The 24,974-nt window shown below is 33.1% G+C and overlaps 3 protein-coding genes across 5 annotated transcripts; 2 read left to right on the forward strand and 1 right to left on the reverse strand.

The window, feature by feature from the left end:
- Positions 1-1,579: 1,579 nt before the first annotated feature.
- LOC107029745 (BTB/POZ domain-containing protein At1g03010) lies at positions 1,580-6,065 on the forward strand. 2 transcript variants are annotated; one of them, XM_015231192.2, is made up of 4 exons: positions 1,580-1,915; positions 3,510-3,576; positions 3,852-5,048; positions 5,349-6,065. In XM_015231192.2, exons 1-4 carry the CDS (start codon positions 1,824-1,826, stop codon positions 5,880-5,882), a joined length of 1,890 nt encoding a protein of 629 aa, XP_015086678.1. In that variant the 5' UTR covers positions 1,580-1,823; the 3' UTR covers positions 5,883-6,065. The 2 variants fall into 2 exon arrangements, with proteins under 2 accessions (XP_015086678.1, XP_015086679.1); XM_015231193.2 differs by lacking the exon at positions 1,580-1,915 and adding an exon at positions 2,593-3,389.
- Positions 6,066-6,596: 531 nt separating this feature from the next.
- Positions 6,597-11,676, reverse strand: LOC107029359 (zinc finger CCCH domain-containing protein 32). Its single transcript, XM_027911926.1, is given in 9 exon segments — positions 6,597-6,874; positions 6,877-7,138; positions 8,850-9,167; positions 9,252-9,539; positions 9,620-9,739; positions 9,887-9,949; positions 11,058-11,206; positions 11,307-11,466; positions 11,533-11,676. Coding segments are annotated over 8 exon segments (1,383 nt in total). The 5' UTR covers positions 11,401-11,466; positions 11,533-11,676; the 3' UTR covers positions 6,597-6,785.
- Positions 11,677-17,594: 5,918 nt separating this feature from the next.
- On the forward strand, positions 17,595-24,490 carry LOC107031558 (peptide chain release factor APG3, chloroplastic). Of its 2 annotated transcripts, XM_015232971.2 has the most exons (15): positions 17,598-17,845; positions 18,028-18,084; positions 18,780-18,860; positions 18,951-19,008; positions 19,161-19,264; positions 19,392-19,443; positions 20,265-20,314; positions 20,714-20,779; positions 20,877-21,041; positions 21,308-21,380; positions 21,474-21,606; positions 22,968-23,025; positions 23,607-23,654; positions 23,942-24,025; positions 24,103-24,490. In XM_015232971.2, the coding sequence occupies exons 1-15, from the start codon at positions 17,681-17,683 to the stop codon at positions 24,169-24,171; spliced, it is 1,263 nt and encodes a 420-aa protein (XP_015088457.1). In that variant the 5' UTR covers positions 17,598-17,680; the 3' UTR covers positions 24,172-24,490. The 2 variants fall into 2 exon arrangements, with proteins under 2 accessions (XP_015088458.1, XP_015088457.1); XM_015232972.2 differs by lacking the exon at positions 23,607-23,654 and having other exon boundaries at positions 17,595-17,845.
- The last annotated feature ends 484 nt before the right edge of the window (positions 24,491-24,974 follow it).

The following is a 24,974-nucleotide window of genomic DNA, read 5'->3' on the forward strand; positions in this document are numbered from 1 at the left end:
AATCAGCCAACAGTGTTTAAAAGGAACAAACTATGGGTAGTTCAATGATTAAATAGGAAAATGGCGTAGTTGAGGTACCTGAGGGGAAAACCCCAACAAATTTAGGGATCTGTTTATGAGTTCGACCAATTATTATTAAAAATGAGGCCCCTTAAATTTGAGGCCTAAGATACATGTCTTTTTATTTAACACTGTCGAGTTACCCGTGAGAATTACGATGATCATGTGTGTATAGGAAACCGTTTTTAGTCTCGTGCCAACAATGCAATATCGATGTTATCATTTAAAGCATGACGACTCAACGAGCATGTATGATAATGGGCACTCTGATATTTTTAATACAATTAGGAAAAATTATACCCCAAAAGCTAGTTATTGATATAGAAGAAGTCGAGACTATATGAATCTCATATCAGTTCTTATTAAATTGATACGAAACTCAAATCTCTCATACATTATAACAAAATTCTAATAAAGAAACACATGCTTTCAAGGGTGTGACCTAGTGATCAATGAAGTGTCAGGTTCAAAATTCAACACAAACAAAAAATATTAGTTGATTCGTTCCATCTGTCTTAACTTTGACGGATAGAATATGAAAACTAATCCGGATCCGTAATTATAAATTAAAAAAACTTCAACCACATAACTTACCCCAGCTTACTGTGGTTGTGCACATAAAAAGGGACAAATTAATCCAACTAATAATGTTTGCTTTTTTTAATCTACTTTAATGACTTTGGACATGATTAATTAAATTTGATGTTTAAAAAGACTAATAGGTTTTCACTAGGCATGATTACAAACCCTAAAAGCATTGCAAAAATTTGAGAATCCCGCCATCTCCAAGAAAACAAAAAAACATTACTAGTGAAAAATATAATAATTAATTCCCACCTTTCACCGAAAAGTAGCAACAAATCCTTGACTTTTTACAACAAAAAAATATTTTAAAAAAATTAAATCACTATTTTCAACTCTTTTATGTTTTTAAGAGTGTAAATGTTGTGCACTAATTTTTTATATTTTTAAAAAATTGATCTACAACTATTATAATAAATATTTTTTAAATTTTTTCAGAACAATACGGATATAATAATTGAGAAATAAAGTATTATCTACAATTGAAAGCGAATTCAAGATTTAATTTTGACGGTTTCAATTTTTTATTTTTACGATCAAATTTGTTCCGGGCCTTTCAATTATATACGTTATAAATTTAAAACATCTTCTTTTTTTGCACACATATATCTATTTTTCGTGTAAAAAATATGGGGTTGAATTTAATTTGTAGATTATATTGCTCCATTAACCATTGCCTAATGTTAGAGTTGGAGATAGAATTTTAATTACACGCTCAATAAAAATCAATAGCTTTAGTTAAAATAATGTATTTGTCTAATTGTGTTAAAGAAAACTATTGATTGATATACAAATATAAATAATTTATTCAGAATATAGTAAGTAACTATAATATGCCTTTTCTATAATTCATAACGCAATAAACTCATAATTCTGAATTCTTAACTCATAGTACAAAAACTTTTATATATTTATATAACTTAAACACAATGTTTTTTTTTCTTTTTAACTCTTCCCTCTTGCATGGTTTCATGTGACTTTTTTCTTTTTAACACTACCTTTCTACTCTCTTTTCACAGTGACACAACATGCCAGCAAATAAAGTTTTTAGCTTAATTTTGGATTATAATTAGCTTTAATAGGTCCTTTAAATCAAATACAAGTTGCTATTAAAAGCATAGTGATTTTGTTTAGAGAGTAATTAATGGTTTTGTGAAGTTTAATTTTGGTAAATTAAGAAGATGGGAGTTGTCACTGTTGCTGAACTCAAGCCAAGCATATCTGGGAAGAGATCTTTTCGTCCAAGTTCTAGTGCAAGACATATTAATGAATGGTAATTTATATGTATATATATACAAAATTCTGTCTTTTATAATCGGATTATATACACTGACAGTATAAAGAATAAATATTACGATGTTCAATATAGTTCAATCTAGTGTGTGACATGTTGATTGTTAGTTTTTGGATATATATCAATCAATTCTTCATAGAACACTACAAGAAGACTGTGAATTACATGGGATTTTCCAGGTAATTAGTATGAAAATTTGATAAATAAGTTTCCTGCGAATTCTCATACTAATCACCAAGAAAATTTCCATGTAATTCACAGTTATCTTGTAGTGGAATACCTAACACATTGACACAAGTAGGAGATAGGGGACGTAAAGGGATCCATCTGAACCTCTTTCGTTGGAATATTATGTTGTATATATGAAGTGGAAATTTTGTTTTTATGAGTTTATTTTTTTATGTTTTGAATTTCTTTAGTAAAAATCCTGGTTCGGAGAATTATTGGTGATGATAGCATGAATTGTTGTGAGGAAGAAGTTAAGTAGTACAAGAGAATTACAACCACCAAAATATCTAAAATAATTAAATTTATTTATGAAAAGACCATGTTCATGTGCTGACTATAGTGAAAATGGAAAATAATTTTAATTAGTTTATTTGAAATTGATTGTGATGGAACTTACCTTAAAATCTAAGATTGTAGAGTTTCTATCATATCATTAAGTTGAATATCATATGATCTGGATAATGACTATAGATGAACAATTTCTAAGGCTGCAAATTGCAATCATTGAAAATGACAAAATTATTGTGTTCAATTTTCTTGTTTCAAGATGTGGTGTGAACGGTGTACAACAAGTGGGGTCTGAGGAGGGTAGTGAGTACGTAAGTACACAGACTGTTTTCAATTGACCCTCGGGTCGTTGGTGTGAACAGCGTACAACAACATACTCAATGTGATCTCACAAGTGGGGTCTGACGAGAGTGAGTAACAAGGTAGAGAGACTGTTTCCAATAGACCCTCGGGTCGTTGGTGTGAACAGTGTAGTACAACATAATCAGTGGGATCTGGAGAGAGGGGTGAGTGCACAGAAAGACTGTTTCTGATAGATGCTCGCTCGGCTCATTGGTGTGAAATGGTTTATGTGTATACAAATATAATGATTTTCCTAGTTTCCAACATGTGTATCTAATGAGGGGCCTCTAGCTATAGTACAGATGAGTCCTGCAATTAGCTGTTGGATTACTCTACACCACAAGATAAATCACAAGCAGCAACAAATTCGAAATACACCAGAAGATGTTAAGTCACTTGCTAAATTGGATCAGAAAACAGAACACAAAGAGTACTGTAAACTTTGTTTTTAACATTTGTATCCATTCAAGATTGTGTTTTATGCTACTTTTGGTTCTAAACTATGATCATACGTACAAGTGCAACATCAGGCTGACATATGTTTGATTTTAGATAGCTTCAGGACTCGATATATCCAGCATTGTATTCTTGAAATGTAAGTTGCGCGTATGTGAAACCTTAGGCTAAAAATATAAACAGAGAAGTCGTTTTATAGCTTATCTTGACACGTCCCTAGTTTTCAGCTTTTGATCAATGATCATATCTTATACTGCAGGCCGATATCTGATGTTTCTAGTGATCTTACTATAGAAGTCGGATCAGCCAGTTTTGCTCTTCACAAGGTACAAAAGTTGAAGTATTGGTTCTTTCTTCTTCTCGTGTAATTTGAAAATGAAAAACAGAAGTTATGCAAAGAAATGGCTAGTCTAAAGTAGATTTAAAATGATTTCTGAAGTACTAGCTGTTATGAGTAGTTAACGATATCAATGTAGTCGTGACCATACAGAATCAGTTTAATTCGTGGTGTCGAAATAGTGAGGAAAATGAAAAGTAAATAGGCAGATGGAGTACCTCAGAGACATTTCTAATGTGATTGGTAATTTGACATTGCTTGCAGTTTCCTCTTGTATCTCGAAGTGGAAGAATTAGAAAGCTGTTACTGGACGCGAAGGATACAAAGATATCAAGACTCAATCTAACTGGTCTTCCTGGTGGATCTGATGCATTTGAACTTGCTGCAAAGTTTTGCTATGGAGTGAACGTAGAGATAACCATATTAAACGTGGCGTTACTAAGATGTGCAGCCAAGTTCATGGAAATGACAGAAGACATCTCCGAGAAAAACCTGGAAACTCGTACAGAGGTATTCCTTAAGGATATTGTATTCCCAAACATATCCAACTCAATATCTGTTCTTCATCGCTGTGAAATATTACTACCGGTATCTGAAGAAGTCAATCTTGTTAGTCGTTTAATTAACGCAATTGCAAGCAATGCCTGTAAAGAACAGCTAACATCTGGTTTGTCAAAGCTGGAGTATAACTTCCCACCCAAACCTGTTCAATGCCTTGATTCAGAGACGCCATCAGACTGGTGGGGAAAATCACTCGCGATGCTAAATCTTGATTTCTTTCAGAGAGTTCTGTCTGCAGTAAAAACAAAAGGTCTTAAACAAGATATTATAAGCAGAATTTTGATAAACTATGCTCAAAATTCTCTTCAGGGAATCTTCATTAAGGATCCTCAGTTGGTTAAAGGAAGTTTCTTGGATTTAGATTTGCAAAAAAGACAAAGGATCATCGTCGAAACAATAGCTAGCTTACTACCAACACAATCCAGGAAAAGCACAGTGCCAATGGCTTTTCTTTCAAGTTTGTTAAAATCTGCAATAGCAGCATCAGCTTCTACTTCATGCAGATCTGATCTAGAGAGGCGCATCGGTCTGCAGCTAGATCAGGCAATTCTTGAAGATATTCTCATACCTGCAAATCCACATGGAAACAATCACAGCCCTCTCTATGACATAGATTCTATCTTGAGGATCTTTTCCTTTTTCTTGAACTTGGATGAGGATGACGACGAGGACAATCAACTAAGAGATGAGAGTGAAATGGTTTACGACTTTGATAGTCCTGGATCTCCCAAACATAGCTCAATCGTTAAGGTGTCGAAATTATTGGACAACTATCTGGCAGAAGTTGCACTAGATTCGAACCTAACACCATCAAAGTATATAGCACTTGCAGAGTTACTTCCAGACCACGCACGTCTAGTTTATGATGGATTATATCGAGCTGTAGATATTTTCCTCAAGGTAAGCTACTTAATCTCATCAACATGTTCCCGCTCACCTGTTCATTATTGTTCTCAAACAAGGAATTTAACGTAACTGGTAAAGTTGTTGCCATGTGATCAGAACGTCATAGTTTTAAGCTGTGGAAACAGCCTCTTGCAGAAATGTAGGGTAAGGCTGCGTACAGTGGTCCGGGCCCTTCCCCAGACCCCGCGCATAGTGGAAGCTTATTGCATCGAGCTGTCTGTTTTATATAAGGAATTTAACAAATGTATTTGCATTATAGACTGTTTAACATCATGCATAAAATTCTCATGGCAGGTTCATCCAAACATTAAGGACTCTGAACGCTATAGACTCTGTAAATCTATTGACTGTCAGAAACTATCACAAGAAGCTTGCAGTCACGCAGCTCAAAATGAACGGTTACCTGTGCAAATGGCAGTCCAAGTGCTATACTTTGAACAAATCAGACTGAGAAACGCGATGAATGGAGGTCATAATCAGTTCTTTGGGATGAATAATCAGTTCCCTCAGCGTTCAGGCAGTGGAGCAGGAAGTGGATGTATCTCTCCAAGAGATAACTACGCGTCAGTCAGGAGAGAAAACAGAGAACTGAAGCTCGAGGTTGCAAGAATGAGAATGAGGCTGACAGATTTAGAGAAAGATCATGTATCCATGAAACAAGAGCTAGTAAAGTCACATCCTGCTAACAAGTTATTCAAGTCATTCACCAAGAAACTAAGCAAGCTCAATGCACTATTCAGAATAAGAGATTTAAAGCCAATAGGGGGGAAAGCTAACTCAGAAAGTCGATTACTTTTTCAGAAGAGAAGGCGTCGTTCAGTGTCTTGATGTTGTACTCTAGTGTGAATAAGAAGAGAGTATATAGTTGAGTTTGATGGATGTTGATGTGTTGAGTGAAGTTCTTGCTTGCATTGTCTTTTGATTGTAACCTTGAAAGAAGATACTCACTCAAACTTCTACTTTTTAAAGGTATATATATATAAACAAGTGTGAGTTTTTTTTTTAGCTTCATACAGTTTGCGCTCATTGTGTTTAAACTTCTAGAGGAATGCCAAAAATGGAATCTCAGGTCTTTCTTTGGGTCAAAAGCAACTTTCTATTCAATTCAAATTAGAGAAATGCCGAGCTTTATCCGCTTCAATTCATTAAGGTATTATTCTATATAGCCTTCTAAATAGTCAGAGTGGGAACTCAGAACCAAGATTTGAAGTATTGAGTTCCTACAAGAACCTCGAGTTATTGTGTACACATGAACCTATATGTTATATTGTAGATCCACCTCTGGTTATCACTCAGGTGGCTTCAATTGGACTTTTTCAATCCTATATTGAGTAGAAGTTTAGGGTGCACAAGAGCTTCATAAGCCATAGCTATGTCAAAGCCTTTTATTTCTTTGGATTAGAGTAGGGGTCACGAGAGAGCAGAACATAACGACTATTGTCATAGTCAACAAGGTCGAAACTCAAAAAGAATAACGACTTCAAAATCCAGGGGGAGGGGGGGGGGGGGGGCTTTCCTAGCAAACATAAACATTGCAGTCTCGTAATGATAAGAAATTTCAAAGAGAAATGTCTTATTACTTCACAACACAGATTTTCGTCTTCTCAACCAATGTAATCTTCATGTCAAGCAGTGGGATAACAAAAAGACATCTTCAACTCCGGAGTTTTGAGTAACATTATAGTATAACAGACAAAGTAGCAGGGGAGAATAATACATAGTGCTCCGAGTTTACTTCGAATTCAATGGTGAACTTCCCTTACTTGACAACTGCATATTGGAGATCGAAAGTCCAGACGAAGGAAGTATTAGGTTAACTGTACCAATTGTACTTTCATTGAAGAAGGTGCTCTAGATAAAGAGACGTCCACTTTTGACCCTGTAACAAATCCAGCCTGTAACTCTGGCAGCAACATGGGAGCCAACGTGAAGGAAGATCGCAGCATATAGGGAGCAACTTGTAAGTCAGGAAGAGAAGAAGCTGATGAACTATATTGTACTGTTCCCATAGGATGATCAAATTTACACGCGCTGCCAAACTTGCAGAACCCTTTCAGTAGATAAAAGGAGCAAGGCTGCACCCCCTGCTTTAAAAATGTATATCAGTGGAACGCTCAAACACGAAGACTTACAAGAAGCAATACTTTCAAACAGCGTCATTTTCCAGACAAGCACGAAACTATATAAACCATTACAGTACTTTTTACATGGGTAAAGACACAGTAGCATTCAACCGACTCCCTCTTCTTGAAATACGCAAAATGTTGACATCATGAAAACTCAACTGTTGCAGTTGAGCATGAGCAATTCGATATGTGTGTGATTATAAATAGTTCCAAAAATGACTAGGAAAAGCATGCTATGAAGAACGGAATAAATAGATCGTTACCTACCGTACTTAGCTATTATTACCTACGTGCACAAAAGAAATTGCTCAAATTAACAAAGGGCATTCACGCGTGTAGGTCTTAATAGCAGCATATTTATAGAAGCAACCATCACAGGAGGTAACGACATACATGCATCTGTCCATTGGCAACCAAATGCTTAGATTCATCATTTTCTTTAAGACCAAACAGAAGCAGTTCAGTTCATTAAATTTAACTCAATAAAAGAAAAACCATCATTGACTGCTTAGAATTCCCTTCATGGATGTAAGTTTGTAACTATTAGGTCAATTTTTTCTTTGTTTAAATCCGGGGAGGCTAGGAAAGAACTGAACACACAGAACGTGTGCTGCCCAACTGCTAAAAAGTAAATACCAATAACACAACAAACCTACAATTCCCTGTTTGATGCAGAGCATATTACACATCCATTGATTTTCTTTGTGTTGAATAGAGACATTTTTGTATGACACCATACAATAAAACAAGAACAGGTCATGAATAAACATGACAATCTCATGGCAAACCCTGGTTAACTCATATTGTAATGGGGACAAACACTTCACTTAAGTTAAAGGAAGTCTCTAGAGAACTGCATGGGACTTTTAAACAGTTATAAGGAACTAGACTAGGAGATCCTCCTCTTCAAAGACGCCATTACCTCAGAAATTTAAAAGGAGAGAATGTTATAGCAATTCAACAAATATACAAAAATCCGAACTCTAATTCATGCTATTGAGTTTTAACAATGAAGATATAATCTTGAACAACCAATGATTATAATGAAGGCAGGAGACAGCTAATGCAACTTTGTGTGTGTATGGGTTAGGTGCACATCACAAGTTCAAACTATGTAGCAGAAAAAAGCCTGGCATTTAAGTTGAGATGTCTATAGAGGTAGAAACCATTATCCACCAAGTTTCAAAACATACTCCATTGGACCCTTAAATGTTTTCTCGGTTATCAGAAAAGGAAAAGGAGACAGCTAATGCAGCTTCGTAAAACACAAATTTATAACAAGTCAGCACCAAATTTAAGCAAGACAGAAATCATAAAACAATCATCTTCCAGTACATGTCTGCCCTCTTTCTTGTATCATCGACTTCTGGTCAAATCCATGAGTAATGAACCTCAAAGTTCAGCATATGTTACTAACTAATGACACATTAAGCATGCAATTGACAAAAATCCTCAAAAGGAAAACCACAATATAAAGATCAATACTATGAAGCGTCGGAACTGAATTTAGACAATATTCCAGACAGAAAAATCTAGTGGCAACTCAAGAGCACAATGATGCCAGGACATGAAAACTTAGCAATAACAGTGTACAAGTTTGAACCCAAATTAGATAACAAATCGTCATGTCAAATCAAACAAAATGGAGAAAGAAGAAACATTATCATACCGGACGCAAAGGAAGGCCTATGGGGCTGATAGCACAGTTTGTCTTTGACGCAATCCAGTCAGGTGGATGGTGAAACTTACAAGATGATCCAAATTTACAGTCCCCAGTTTTCACGTAGTATTGACATATGGATTGACCAGGTCTCTCTGGAAAACTCTTTCCCTTCTGTGTTTTGCTTGAAGGGCTAGCAGCAGGGGGTAATGGCGAGTAAGGCCCTGCAAAGGCATGTGGAGAAGATGCTAGCTGTGACATCCCATAGACAGATGTCAGCCCAGCAGAGGGATGAACACCAGGAGATAGTGCAGGACTTACTGGTCCCTGCAAAAGTAAATTAATCACCGCATAGAAAAAGAGATTACACATCATTATAGAAGGTTGATAGAGAGAGAATTTTTATATTACTGAGTAAGGACTCCAGTTCTGAATGGTAACCACTCCTGGATGAAGCAACACTGGACCATAAGCACTAGGTACATATGAACCAGGTAAAATAGGAGGCCTTGCTACTCTAAGACCAGTTAATGCACTGTTACATTCCTCAGGAGGAGCAGGAAGAGACTGCACCGTCGGATAAAATGGACGTGCAGGTGCTGGCACAGACATACCAGCAGGTTGAGGGTGATGGAATTTACATGTTATACCAAATTTGCAATGCCCCGTTTTCAAATAATAGGTGCATTCAATTTCCCCCTGTTATAGTTGTTGAAAATTAGATGGCTGACTCGGAAAGTTAACACAAGAGCACACACATAAAACCGTGAGACAATTACCATGCGTAATGGATATCCATAAGTATTTAGTGGTATATTGCTCAAGCTTCCACCAAAGTTCCTAGGGTGGTGAAACTTGCAGGATACACCAAATTTACAGGTACCTGTTCTTAAAAAGTACTGCACATGAACATTGTGAAGTCAGCGATGAAATCAAAACTATTAAAAATAATACCCCACATTCAGGAAAAAAAAAACTTCAACACTTTGAAGTTTGAGTGTTGGAAGAACTAACAAGATCAAACTTCAACACTGAAAACTGAGTACCTGGCAGATCGGCTCTCCCATTCTTTCTGGGAACTCAACTCCTCCCAACTGCATCTTACCACCCTGAAAATAAAATCACTCAGCGACATTAGGAATGTAGGCATTCATATTTTTCCATCTCAAGCAAAATATAGCATATTCAGAAGATTGAGAAAGTAAATGCAGGGACAGAACTTGAGCTATGCCTACAGGTTCGGTAGAACCTGTAACTTTGGCTCAAATCTGTATTGCATTTAAAACTCCACTTAATATGTATAAATAGTTTATCAAGAACCACGAAAGATGCGGGTTTTAGAATCCAAAACCCATAAACTCAAAATTTAGCTCCGCCTCTGAGTAAATGAAAGTAGTCCAGTTCTACACCATCCATGGGAATATACTCCACATAAAATAACTAAACCTTCGGATCCGCCTCATGTGTGAGAAAAGATCCACTCTCAACTACTATTTCCGAGTAAGAAATTCAACAAATGTAGAAACCTACATTCACCTTGATAACATAGACACCAAATACATATTCAAGAAAGGAGCTTAACATGAACCACCAAACCCCTAATAGTGTGCTTTCTACCGCGTGAATCCAAATTAGACAGGCTAGTATAAGAAGAAATTAGCATAACACGAACCACCAAACCCCTAATAGGGGACTTCTCTACCACCTGAATCCAAATTAGTCAGGCTAGTGTAAGAAGGAATTAGCTTAACATGTACCACCAAACCCCTAATAGGGGACTTCTCTACCACGTGAATCCAAATTAGTCACCCCAATGTAGAAAAGAAATTAGCTTAACGTGAACCACCAAACCCCTGGCAGTGAACATTTCTACTACGTGAATCCAAATTAGTCAGTCCAATGTAAAAAAGGAATTAGCTTAACATGAACCACCCCAACAAAGCCTCAGTAGTGCACTTTCCATAGCGCGAATCCAAATTAGTCAGACCAGTATAAAAACAAATTAGCTCAACATGAACCACCAAAACTGTCATAGTGTACTTCCTACCACATGAATCTAAATTAGTCGAACCACTAAAAAATAAAATTATCTTAACATTAACCACCAAACCCCTCATACTACACTTTTTCCACCACATGAATCCAAATTAGCCAAGCCAATATAAAAAAGCAATTACCATAACATAAAACCCAACTAAAACAAGATAAACAACTTACAGAACGCCGATCACGATCGCTCGGATGGTTAAACCGGCAATTAGGTCCATAACCACATGACCCATTTCGCAAATAATACGAACAATCAGGAACACCAGGCCTTTCTGGGTAAACCTCCCTTCCAAATAACCCCAACTTCTGCATTGATCCTACATTACCAAAAAAAAAAAATCATCAAAAACCCTAGAAAAAAAAACAAAAATCAAAACAACCCAAAATTCAAAAATTATTAAAAATAAAAAATAACACCATCGAGACCCGTTTCTTGCTCCACTGAAACCCATTCCGACTGATGATCAGATTGTGACCCATTACTCCCTGTAGACGGCCCATACAGCTCCATCTGTATTTTTTTAGGTCTTCTTCTTCACAATATTCACAGGATCAAAACCAACAAAAAAAACAGTATCTGAGAAAAAAAAATTGATTATGTATATGTATAGAAGAAGACATTAATGGTATTTTAGTGACTTACAGTATGCAATAAGATGGGAGAAAAAGTGTACGACACACCAAGGAGAAATTGCCAACTGTGGAAAAACGAAGTAGAGAGAAACAGTCTTTTGGTGTCACTAAGGTTTCGTTTTCTTTTTTTTTTTCTCACTCTGTTCGTACAGTGTGCATGCTTCGGATATTATTAATTTAAGTATACTTTATCATTATATTTTATTTATCAATATTTCGATTAATAGCTCAGTTGATTGAGTTGAATTTTCATCCGCCTTGTTAATGAGGATTATATTAATTTGATGCAAAATACAATCTTAAATATATTTTTAAGATAAATATTAAATATTTGAAATTCAAAAAATTAAAAAGTAATTTATTTTTATTATTAACTATATATATATAGATAGTTATAACGTATTTTTTAAAATGTTGAATTTATTACTTAATGGAGGATATAGTAATGGTATGTTAAGTAAATATTATGTGACAAGTAAAAGTGGACAGAAATAGTAATAAATTGTGTTTTACATTAGTTAACTTAAGTTAAACTATTGTTAACAATAATAGAATTTTGATTTGACGATTATGATTTTTGATTTATTGTGTTATGGAATATTTTACCACTCTTACCTTTTGTTTTGAAGAGAATATTTAAATGGAAAAGTATTGATAAAAAATTGTGAGCGAAGATTGTTCCTTGTAACGATGCTTTAATAATTACTCATCAACAAAATATGCAATAAAACTAATATAGTTCGATTCTAAACATTAATTAACATATCCTAAATGCATATATAATAATAATAATAGTAATAATTTTTTCGTCCCGTCCCGTTTTATATGGTATCATTTTCTTTTTGGACAATTCCAAAAAGAATGTCGCATTTCTTATATGGTAATATTTAAAGGTATATTTTATTTTTCATTCTTCTTGATTCCACTTAATTAAATTATACTACTCTAATATATTTATGAGGAGCGAGAAAAGTAAATTTATTTTTTTGAAGGACAATTTGATAAACATTTCAAAGTTCTCTTTATTTTTTAAATTACGTAGTCGATTAAATATTACCACATAAAATTAGACGGAGGGATAATAAATAATAATAATAAAATATTTTTTTCTCAAACAATTTGAACTGAATAGCAACCGACACTTGTTTCCCTTGGGATTCGAAATTACTGTCATGTCCTTCATATTCTTGTCGTTTTACTATTCTTGTTTGTTTAAATTTTGAAAATGATACACGTGTTAAACAATTTTATTTTACCTAATTAAGCAACAAAATTTAATTTAATACTACTACTTAATGAAGCTAGTAAATTAATGTCCTGCAAGGCTACAACTAGTTGTCTAATATAGGTTAATTAATAATTAATCATACTTTAGCATGTAGAAGTTTCTTTGATCTAATATAAAGGAGTTGACATGTCACAAATTGCTACAACAATAATATTATCAGTAAAATATGAAGAAAAAAAATTATAAAATGGAGTGATAATTGAGGTGTAAAATTTAAGAAACTTGATAATTTATATCTCGTTTTTAAAAAGAAATTAAATTTCTAAAAAAAATAGATCTCTCAAAATTTAGTGCTTGTCTATTTTTTTGTCTTTAAAGCATAATCGCAATAGAAAGTTTAATTTCACTATAGACGTGAAGCTTAATGAAATTGTAATCAAAAGTCAATGTTATAAATAATCACCAAGTATAAATTTTGTGTGTTTTAAAAGTGCATGTAATTAAGTGACAAAAGGTTAAAAAAAACATTTTATTCAACAATTCAACTAGCCAATGGACTATTATTTTGATTCAATTAAAAAATTATCAAATTATTCATATTTTTTTTAATAAGTGACAATACTCCGACTCATACATGCTTAATTGCCAAAATCTCACAAAAAAAAAAAAGAGCAATTATTCTCTTGCATAAATTTCAACCTTTTGAATAAAGAATAAAATTCGTGGGACAAAAAGTCGAACTTTTAATTTGATAAGTACAATTAACTCAAATTTTCATAATATAATAATTTATTCGAACAAAATTGTTCCTTATTTTAAAAAAAAATCATATTTAAATTTAAAATTTCTAATTTAAAAAAAAAAACATAATCATCTAATGTACTATATCCTCTTATAATAATGAATGTCTATTTCATTTATATTAGAAAAATAGAATTGTACTAATCACTCTCTTAAATCATAGCAAAACTTATGGAGCAAATATAATTCATATGCGATCAAAAAATTCTGTATAACAAGCATCTTGTAATCACACCTTACTATAAAAGCGAAGTTTTGTTTGAATCATCTTTTTGTATTTTTACATTTATTAACTAAAAGAGCGATACATAAGTTTTTGATTACCAGAATTAGGTGACATTTGTTTTTTTTATTAATAATATGACTTTTTCATTCAAACGTCATAGAATTTTTATTTTATTTTTTTTCTTTTTGCTTTTCAAACATTAACAAAAGTTATTTTTTGTATAATGATGTTTAGTTGAAATTATTATTTTAAACAAAAAGCACAAAATCATTTGGTGAAGTCTTTTTTGGTCTAAACAAATCAATATGAAACACATCATCCATGCTAACTTGCTGATCAAGAAAAGTGGAACTTTAATTGCTAGTGGCATAATCGATATTACGAAGTAACATTAGGGGTGTTCTCATATATTATCTGCAGAGAAAAAGGAGAGTACTACTGCTACAACCAATTATAGACGAACACGTGTCACTCGTTTGTAGGTAGTTTCCAATATCCAATTAACACACGCCTCCTAAGTTGCGTCGATAGATTTTAAATTTGGAATCTGCCTCTAGACAATTGAAGTGTATTATTATTGGATCGGAATTTTTTTTTGTCGTAATGGATTGGAATTGTTTTAAACAGAACAAATATTGACGTCTCAATAATAATAACATTATAAATGAAATCTCACCGAGGGGTCATTTGGTAGGCTGTATTAGAAGAAATCAGTTCATGGATTATGTAAGGTATTATTTAGTACCATGTTTGGGAGGAATTTGAGTCTATGTATAACTAATTCATGGACTAATTATACCTCTAACATGATATTATAAGATATTAGGATGTATTATTAATGCCTTCCATTTGAAGGTATTAGTAATACATAGGATATAATACCATGGGATAAGCTATGTAAAGGCAAAAATATCCCTCAAATCATTTTAATTATTTTGTGTATTTTCTTGATTTTATGATTTATATTTCTACTAGTAAATTTATTTAAATAAATTAGCTTACGAATTATTTAGAGAGAGTTATTTGTTCCTAATAAATCCAATACAAATTTGAAATGTGAGTTGTATATTTGTATATGTAGTTTCTGATCTAAATCGAATGTGTGTGTATATATATTTGTATAGATTTGGTTGGTTTTCTAATTATTTGTTTTTAAACAACTTAAAGAATTTACATACATATTAAAATTAAAACTTGCAATTGTATGTGTACATGTAGATGGTTTATTCAATTTTTTACCATTGTTGATCGTTTTTTCGATTTTAAAAGTAGATGATTTATCTTTTTTTAATTGAAAAATGATCTTTTGTGAGTGATCAATTTATTAATATGACAATTATTTATCCTCAAATAATTCAAGTGAAAAAGAATAATAAACAAGACAACTAAATTGTTCTACCTTGATCCAATTACATAATAATTCAAAGGTATAATTGGAAGGAAACTTTTTATAGAGATATAATTCAAACACAAAATGATGTGGAAAAAAATAAACTAAATACTTGATAAAAATAAAACCTGCATTACTAATTCCTGCACTACTTATCCCTACATTACTAATCCATGCGTTATTAGTCTTTGTACCAAACGACCCCTGAGTGGGCTCTAATGAAAATAGCGTGTATATAGGCTTTATTACTATTTCATGAAGATAGAGTCTCTTTTCGAAAGCCGTCAGACTCAAGGACATTATAATATTCACATCTTATGAAAAAATGTTTATATTTATTTTCTTTTATTTTTGTATTTTTCCCAACATTTTTCATATTGATGTGACAAAAATATACTAAGAAAGTTACTTAAACTATTCATTTCTATAAAATAATAAAATAATGACACTGATTATCGTCCATTACAAAATCTTGACTTTCATCAAAGTTGAAATATTGTCTAACTTATTTAACATTCAAACAAAAATATCAATATTCACTTGGTATTGTATTTAAGATTATAAAATATCAGATAAATAAATTAATTCAAAATAATATAAAAACAAAAGGCTACTCCCATTTAATCAAAGTATTACAGTAAAATTTATTTTTTACTTTTTTTGAGAAAATAAATTTGGTGGTCAACATCAGATTCCTTTACTAGTAAAACACCTTTTTCCCTTAAAATTTACTTTTCTCATAAATATTTACTATTTAGAGAAGACTTTCCTGTTTGGACAATATTTTAATAGAAGTTGAATCAGATAACATTTGAATTTGATATTGAAAATTAGTGCGCCATTTGACCATAATAAACAAATATTTTTTTATTTTATTTGAAATTTTGAATTTGTGGCTGGTTGTGTATTTTTACTTTCGGAGAATAATTAGAATTGAATTTACCTTTCTCTAGATATGTGTTTTATATTTCTAATTTTTAAAAAGAGGTAAAATCATTTCATTTGGAAAAATTATTGAAATATACGTCTTATATTTTTATTTATTTTTAATATTTCCGTCTATTTCTAAAAATCACTAAAATTCTTTATTTTTTTAATGTATTCGAGCTATATATTAATGTATATTTATAATTCAAGCTAGTATTTATTGTATTTGAGCTACATATTATATATTTGGTTTATTTATAATGTATTTGAGTTAGTTTTTAATGATTTTGAGCTACATATTATGTATTTGAACTAGTTTTAATGTATCTGAGCCACATATTATTTATCCAATTTATGTTATAATAATCTGAAATACTCTTTAATGTATTCGAGCTACATATTATGTATTTAAACTAGTTTTAATGTATATGAGCTACATATTATTTATCAAATTTATGTTATAATGATCTGAAATAGTCTTTAATGTATCCAAGCTACATATTATTTATCCAATTTATGTTATAATGATATGAAATAGTCTTTAATGTATCTGAGCTACATATTAATGTATTCGGTTTGTGTTACTTTTTAAAGAAATAATGATACAAACTAAAGAATAATATATTGTAATTTCATATTAAAACTATGTGATTCCAAAAAATTATCCTTCCATTTAGTAACTAGTTATTGTTGTAAAACATACTATTAAACATTTTAAAAATTTAAAAGAAGAATATCCTAAATAGATAATCACATGATATCATAAATTAGAAAGTTACTACTTACTAAGTACTACTCATCTCAATGTCTTCATCCTTTTGATTATTATTGTCAGGGGCGGGGCACTTTCGGCAGAAAATTTTACTATTTACATATGATTAAACTAATTTTTGTTATGTATATATAAAGTACATGTCGACTCTCCATTAGCTTATTCATGTCTACTTAAAATTTTGAATTCCCTCCTTGATCAAAATCTTGACTAACATGCCCTATTCTGTCATGCTAGCACATCTCGCTGTCGACAAATGAGTTGAGGAGTTTAATCTGAATTATTGTCACCTTATCTTCCATGACATGATTGGTAAATGGCGAGAAATTGTTAATCATGATTCGTGAGTCTAACTAGGATCGTCGGAAGTTGAATAAGATGATACTTGCTAGTAAGTCATCCATTTATTTGCTAAAAAGAGTGAAAGAACTTGATAAGAGAGTTTGATGAATCACGAGAGATATATGTAACTAGAAGGAAGAGCTAATTGAAAAGGCCGATCGGAGAGAATTGTTCTATATTATTTTTTAATCTCTTACGTGTAAAATTAAAATAGTTATTATATTATAAAAAGACATAAAAATTATAATATATTATGTCTAGATAATTTGGCGTGCCACATCCACACAAATCGAGCCCATCCATGTTTGGGCCGTGGGCTACTGGGCTTTCTACTATTAAGTCTCTACGGGTCCAACCCATTTCCAATTCCGGGTCGCTTCAATTCCCGGTTCTTCTCTCTCGTAAATACACAACCTGTTATCCATTCAAGTTTACAGAGCTGCAAAGTACCACGTCGGAGTAAAAAAGCACCATGAATACTCTAGCTAACTCCGGCTTCACCACTGCCGGAATCTCCACCGCTTGTTCCATTCAGTTGCCAGTACGACGTCGTTGCTCTGGACTTCCCGGTGGAGGATTAGCTTTTATTCGAGCTCCGCCGAACCGTAGTCCTTCTAGAAGAATCATCTGCATGGCGGTACGTATAGTTTTTAGGAATATCTATCTCTTTTTGGCTTAGAAGAGTTAGAATGAGTAAACATAAGGAATATTTCCTAAATTTTCGCTTATCAGTGTAAATTTAGGAATTCATTTTTTAGTGAGTTTTAAAGCTTTTTTCTGATAGTAGTCATTTCTAATGTTGGTTGTGGTATATTGCAGGAACCTTATCTAATTAAAAAACTTGATTCAGCTGAGAAAACTTGGAAAGAATTATCGGTATGCCTCTTTCTGAATTTTAATGCTTTTTGAATTTCGGATAGTTCGTTGTCTTCATCTTGAATTTCCAGTTCTATTTACTCTCCTTTCTGGATTTGGAAAATGTAAATTTAAGTGAAAATTACTTCTACTTTAAAGGAAGAGGATTGTGATAGGTTGATGGAGTGAATCTAATATTTGTTTAGATAAAAAAAAAAATCATACATGGACATAACTATTAGTCTTTGAAATCAAATATTCGGTCTGAATTGAGCGAAAAGGCTATAGAGGATTCATGTTAGTCTGGTATTGAGAAACAGTTTTGATATATCTACTTGTATATTGATGGAGAGGCTTGGATAGAGAGGTTATGGGAAGGGTAGGATGGATGGAGAGACTGTTTCCAATTGACCCTCGGCTCGAAACAAAAGAGAAGAATTTGAAGCATGGTAGCACAAAAATATGACAACAAAATAACAAGATACATGGAAAATGAAGAACAAATTATATGATTTGGATACATATGTTTAGTTTATTCAAGCAGTTATAACTGGAAGATAAGGTGAATTAGGTTTTCGCAAAATATAATTCGAGACAGGTTCATGTTGGCTGGTTCAAAGTCTAAGCGCATATGAAGTGTTGGAAATTTTCTAAATTTTTTCTTTATAATGTGGAATGTCGACGAATTACATTTAAAACTACTGAAACATTTCCAGGTTAAGCTTGCTGATCCAGATGTGGTCTCAAATCCAAGTGAATATCAGAAGTTGGCGCAGTCAATGTCAGAGCTAGATGAAGTACCTCACTAGACTGTCATTTTATCTCCTTTTCTATTGTTGACAAGATACACTATTTTTTATTCACTTTTGTTGCCTTTTTTGAGCTAGGTCGTATTAACATACAGGAATTACAAGGATTTTGAGAAGCAATTGGAAGAAGCAAAAGGTTATCATCCACTTTTGTGGTAGTCCTAACATTTTCCTGAAAAGATTTTTTATGGCCACATGCTAGTTCTCCCTCCATGATCTCATTATAATGTTTCTGTTTGTAGTAGTTTATTCATCCATATATGTGACAACCTCTTCTATTTTTGGCAGCTTTAGCTAAAGAAGCTGGCACTGACGAGGACATGGCTGAGATGGTTGCTTCTGAAATTCAATCCTTGACAGAGCAAATCAAAGAGCTAGAGGAGAAGTTTAAGGTTATTACAGTGCTTCAATTAAAGTATTTTTATTTTACTTTTCTTATTTTGGTTTCTAGATAGTTCTCATATTTAATGTTTTCTATGCATCTTTCTGGGATTATGTTGATATTCCTCATGATGACAGTTAATGCTCCTTCCAAGTGACCCTCTTGATGCCAGGAATATAATGCTTGAAGGTATATTAATATCTCACTTTGCCTTATTCTCTTGATTTGTTTGTACAATTTTCTGCTCTGCATCTTAGTTTCAGATTCATTAACTCCAAGCAATAATTAAGTTATCCAGATAATAATAAAGTAGAATATTCATCAGAAAAAAATACACGAGGCTTTTCTTGAGATTTTTTCGAAGTGAAACAAAAGATGAGGTTATAGACTCTGTTACTCCATCTCACTAAAATTAATTGACCTTGACTGGTTCTCAATGAGGTTAAGAGGAAAGTATTTCAAATCTGAGAAAGTGGCAAAGTTAATGAAAAGATTCACATCAAAGTTGAGTTGATATAAGTTAATACTATTTTATTTTCTTAAATTGTTGGAAGAAAAAACTTCTCCAATATAGGAGATTGCTCATATTTTTGTTACGGGATAAAATGGGAAGTAAGTCAATTGAAACATGACTGGGCACCACATGCTTCATTGAGTATCCCTTTAAATGGCACATTTAGTTATTTTTTTTTATTATTTTTTTTTTTTTAGAAAGATGACATAATGGCCACATTTAGTTTTACATTTATATTATTGCTATTTTGATGAAATCGAGAACAACATACTAATTGTTTTGCAAGTCCTCTAGAAGTTGTCCAGCTTATAAATCTTTGGGTGTGGCATGATTACCACTAGCACATCAGTAGCTACAAATATTGGAACTTAAGGGTTAGCCAGCATGTGATGCGTGTCTGCTTGATTTTGATTTCTGTCACTCCTAATTATTAAGATATCTTTTTCACAAAAGCTTTAATTCTGGGTATAGGGGTCTTGACTTTTTTGTCTTGCAGTCAGGGCAGGTGCTGGTGGGGATGAGGCTGGAATTTGGGCTGGTGATCTTGTAGGTACATGTTCCCTTAGTCCTTCTGGATTCTTCTATATAGATTTGATACTTTTTCAGATACTGGAAAAAGAAAAGTTTAATCTCTGCTCATTCTACTCTTGGTACTTTTAACAGTGGCATGAGTTAGAGTGTTAGACAGTACTATGTTGCCTTATAACATATGACCTTTATGGGTCCAAAGTGCAATACCTTACTGCTAACTGCAAAGAAATAAATAAATGTGACTTTAAATAGCCGGTCACCATTACATTCCACCAACCAATATAGAGTCCTTAAAGTGTTATTTCATCTGCTGAGCTATAACTGAAGTGGTTATTGCTTCCAATATCGTGAAATGAAGTTGTCGGATCTCATTGCTGGGTACACTTATTTCTTCTTTGCTTTGACATCATTTAGGTGCGTATGTATGAGAAATATAGTGAACGGAACTCTTGGAAGTTTGCTCCAATCTCTTGCTCTGAGGTAAATATGAGCTAAATTCTAATTGACATCTACTTCTTTATTTTCAAAAAAGAAATAATTTCTTCCTCTAACCTATTAAACATCATTTTTGTTCAAGGCTGAAAAAGGAGGATTTAAAACATATGTAATGGAGATCAAAGGCAACCGAGTCTATAGTAAATTGAAATATGAATCTGGTGTTCATCGAGTTCAACGTGTACCACTAACAGAAACTCAAGGCCGTGTTCACACTTCTACTGCAACAGTTGCTATCATGCCAGAGGTCAGTTATCCACATGTTCACTCAAAATTATCTCCTATTTAGTCTAGCTTAATATGACCATCTTTTTTAGTGAGAAGTATTGAAAACAGCCTTGAAATTGGCTCAAATTATTAGTTTCGTCCCTGAACACTTCCAATTTTACCTAGAGTTTCCATCATTTTCTTTTAATTGATTTTCCCCAAGTATGCCTAGGTCTTTTCAGTTCCCTGTTGTTCTGCAGCTGTTATTTCTTTTGGTTTCATTCTTGATATATTATATTGTTTCAGGCTGATGAAGTTGATGTGGAAATTGACCCGAAGGATATAGAACTAACAACAGCACGTTCTGGTGGTGCTGGAGGTATATGATGATTCAACTTTCATGTTCTTCCCTATGCATGAACTTCTTGTGCTTATGGACATGCATATATTAATGCATGATTATGCTATGCAGGGCAGAATGTTAACAAGGTGGAGACTGCAGTGGATCTTTACCATAAACCAACAGGAATTAGAATCTTTTGTACTGAAGAAAGGAGTCAGCTTAAAAACAAGAATCGTGCTTTTCAACTGTTGAGAGCAAAATTGTAAGGGACATCGATTCATATATAAATTTTTTGCTTAATGGAGTTGCTGAACTTTTATTGTATAGAAATAAAAGATTAAAAACAGAATTGCTCAACTTAGATATGAGTGAAATTAGTCCTATAGATTAGGTGAGAAGCCCTTGCTTGTAAGTTGACCTCTTCTGAGAGCAACTAGATAGGTTTACTTGAGAAAATGATATACTTACTGATGCGAACCTGAAGTACTGCTTTCTAGATCCTATAAAGAAAGTTTCTGGTGTTTGAACTGTCTACTATGTCTGGTCACCGAAACGGATCCAGAAATTAAATTTAAGGGGTTCAGCTTTTAAGATTTTCCAGACTGAACTCATTGTACAATTAAAATCATGGGTTCAAGCCCTAATATTTGTTGAGGTTTTAGTAGGTTATCCATGCTCCATGTTGAAAGTTATGGGTTCAGGTGAACCTGTTGCCAAAAGGTTACATCTGCCCGTGTCTGGATCTTTACTTCAATTCTGCAGATAGTTTTATTTGCATGTCAAAAATTTCACTGTTTAGAACACCTTCATTTGCTCGTTTAAGAGTGGATGTCAGATATGCTTTTCATGAAGCATGTGGTATGTGTTCTTCATCTAGATAACCTTGCCATATATAATATGTGAACTAAAGAAACCACGTGATTAAGGAAGAATTTATTAGTATTTGGCTATGTTCTATGACAATGATAAGCCCATAGACTAACTTTCACGTTTCCAATGCATCAAACAATAAAGGTCTATAGTTACCTGATTCAAAAAAAATAAAGTAAAGGTCTATTATTGTTAGCCTTATATCCTTTAGGCATGGTGATGGTTTGACACTATATGTGCACTTATGGAAGTCCACAAGTCTACGTGATTTGGGGTTGTCAAGATTTTGGTCACTGGCTGATAGAGCCCGTGATCGATCAATCAAGACAATCACTGGAAGGGAACTTGTCCAAGAGCTGATGAGACCCCTCTGTGTCATCCCTTTTCTTGTTGATCTTCTCCATTTGACAATTTCTATGATGGTCATATGCATATATGAATCTCTACATAATTTTACCTTGCAATGAAATATGTCTGTAGTTTCAGACTACACTATCTGCTAGCGAACTAGAACCAAAATCTTATGGGTCATAAAATTCACCGGAATAGCTGTCTAGGCTGAAGAGCCATGGACAGTCTACATAGTTCCATGTATGTATCATCTTTTTACATTGGTACATTCATGTTTTCATTACTATGTATGCATTTTCTTTATACTAACACAAGGTGATATTTATGTAAATTTTTACCATGTCCATAACTTCTGGAATTACTATTATCTGTGCACGGATATGACTTGTGGCGTTCTTCCAGGTATGAGATTAAGGTGAGGGAGCAGCAAGAGTCAATAAGAAATCAGAGAAAATTACAGGTAAGATACCTAAACCTTCATATCGTTGATCTAGCCTACTCAAAATGCAGTAGGAAGGGGACACTCAAATCAACATGCTTGGCACCATATTTTTTATGTTTTCTTTTAAATGTCCTAATCTAAAATGATATCCATATGGAACATATAGGTTCAAGTAGCTTACATATATCTACCTGCTAATCATCTAAATTCTAATATATATCATCACTACTGCAAACCTTTCATATTGATATAGTGTCTGTGACAGTCACAGATACGTACATGTTGAGGAAATGGATTAACACAGCCTTTTACAATTTGAATGGAAGAAAATGACCCTGCAAAGATCTCTTACGGGTAAAAATAAAGAATTATAGGTAGATTTGGCATAAAGCTGAATTGTAATAAGCCACAAAACCAATTGACCTGTATATGCTATAATTGTTTCCTGGATTTATTATAACATGACCTAATACAACATTTTTTATATGGTCAATTTTACGCCTTGTGATCTCTTAAATTTTTCGTATTAGATTAAAAAGCACGAGGACAAGATATCTTGTTAATTTTCCTTATTAGACTCTTTATATATACAATGACAGGTAGGTACTGGTGCTCGGTCAGAAAAAATTCGGACATACAACTACAAGGTAATTAAGCCATAATGCCTTAAACTGGAAAGTGTACGTGTTATTCCCCAAATGAAACTTTTGGCGTCCAATTAATGATTATGATGGTATAATATCCTACCACAATCTCAAACTGCAGTTTTTGTTCATAGAAACAAGTACTTTCACTGAATATGGAAAACTTTGAACGTTGTGTTTATCCTGATTTAAAAAATGATGGTACTAGTGAAGTATACTCATGGTTCTGCATTCTTTTGAAAGATGGGGATCTTTTCATCATTCTGATCTGTTTTCTCTGATGTTTACAGGACAATAGGGTCACTGATCATCGTCTAAAAATGAACTTTCCGCTTATGACGTTTCTTGAGGGTGACATCGAGACGGCCGTTCAGGTACGTTACTTTGCTATAAGTAGCTATTTGGTAATAATTCTCATTAAGACTGTCGAGCTAATTTCGTCTTTGCGCAGTCTTGTGCTACTTTGGAGCAACAAGAGCTGCTGCAAGAACTTGCTGAATCTGCTAGCGCACCTGCTTGATAATTTGAGTCCTCTGTTTTCGCAAGAAGTTCTATTTCTTCCTTCGTGGAACACTTCGCGCACAAATCCCGATGGGTCCTCGGATCAGGCATTGTTTAAATGGACCGTGGGGATATCATTCTTGTTAGAATTATTGTCAATATGGTGTTAGTACAAAAGAATGAGGAGATCTACTGCTGAACAGGAGCTCTCTCAGATCCATTTTTTGGAACTCATAACACTTCAACAAGAAGTTCATTATTGAAAATCAATGTATTTCTTGTGTATATTTCCTTCATCAATCTGAAAATCATTATATTGCTTGTGCATATTTTCCTCACTTTTGTTTCTTGGTTTCTTCTTCTTTGCCTTCTTGCTTAATTTTATCATCATACTTGCTAAAAGAATGCACTTTGAAATCAAACATACCCAAGCTGAATTGGCTAATAGTTGACATTCATTTGAAAGCAAATGAATTTACCTTATATATACCATTGATATTCGGTAATGAGACAAGTGATGAAAAAAAATGATATGAATGCTCCCGTAATTTTATTATCATGACAAAGCTAATGATACTGGATTAATTTAAATTTAATATATAATCAATCCTTAAAACTTAATTAGGAATATTTCATTACACGCTTGAACTAAAGTTTATTTTAATTATTTAAATACTTCAACTTTTCATAAAGTATTTCAGTTAGATTACATACTCAACTTTCAAATCACTCTTTTCGTTTTAATTTATGTGCCTTTTAGATTTTGATATCCAAATATATTAATTGATCCTAATAAGACAAAATCAGGAAAAAAATCGATTG

Source organism: Solanum pennellii, chromosome 9 (assembly GCF_001406875.1).
Source record: "Solanum pennellii chromosome 9, SPENNV200".
Classification (NCBI taxonomy): domain Eukaryota; kingdom Viridiplantae; phylum Streptophyta; class Magnoliopsida; order Solanales; family Solanaceae; genus Solanum; species Solanum pennellii.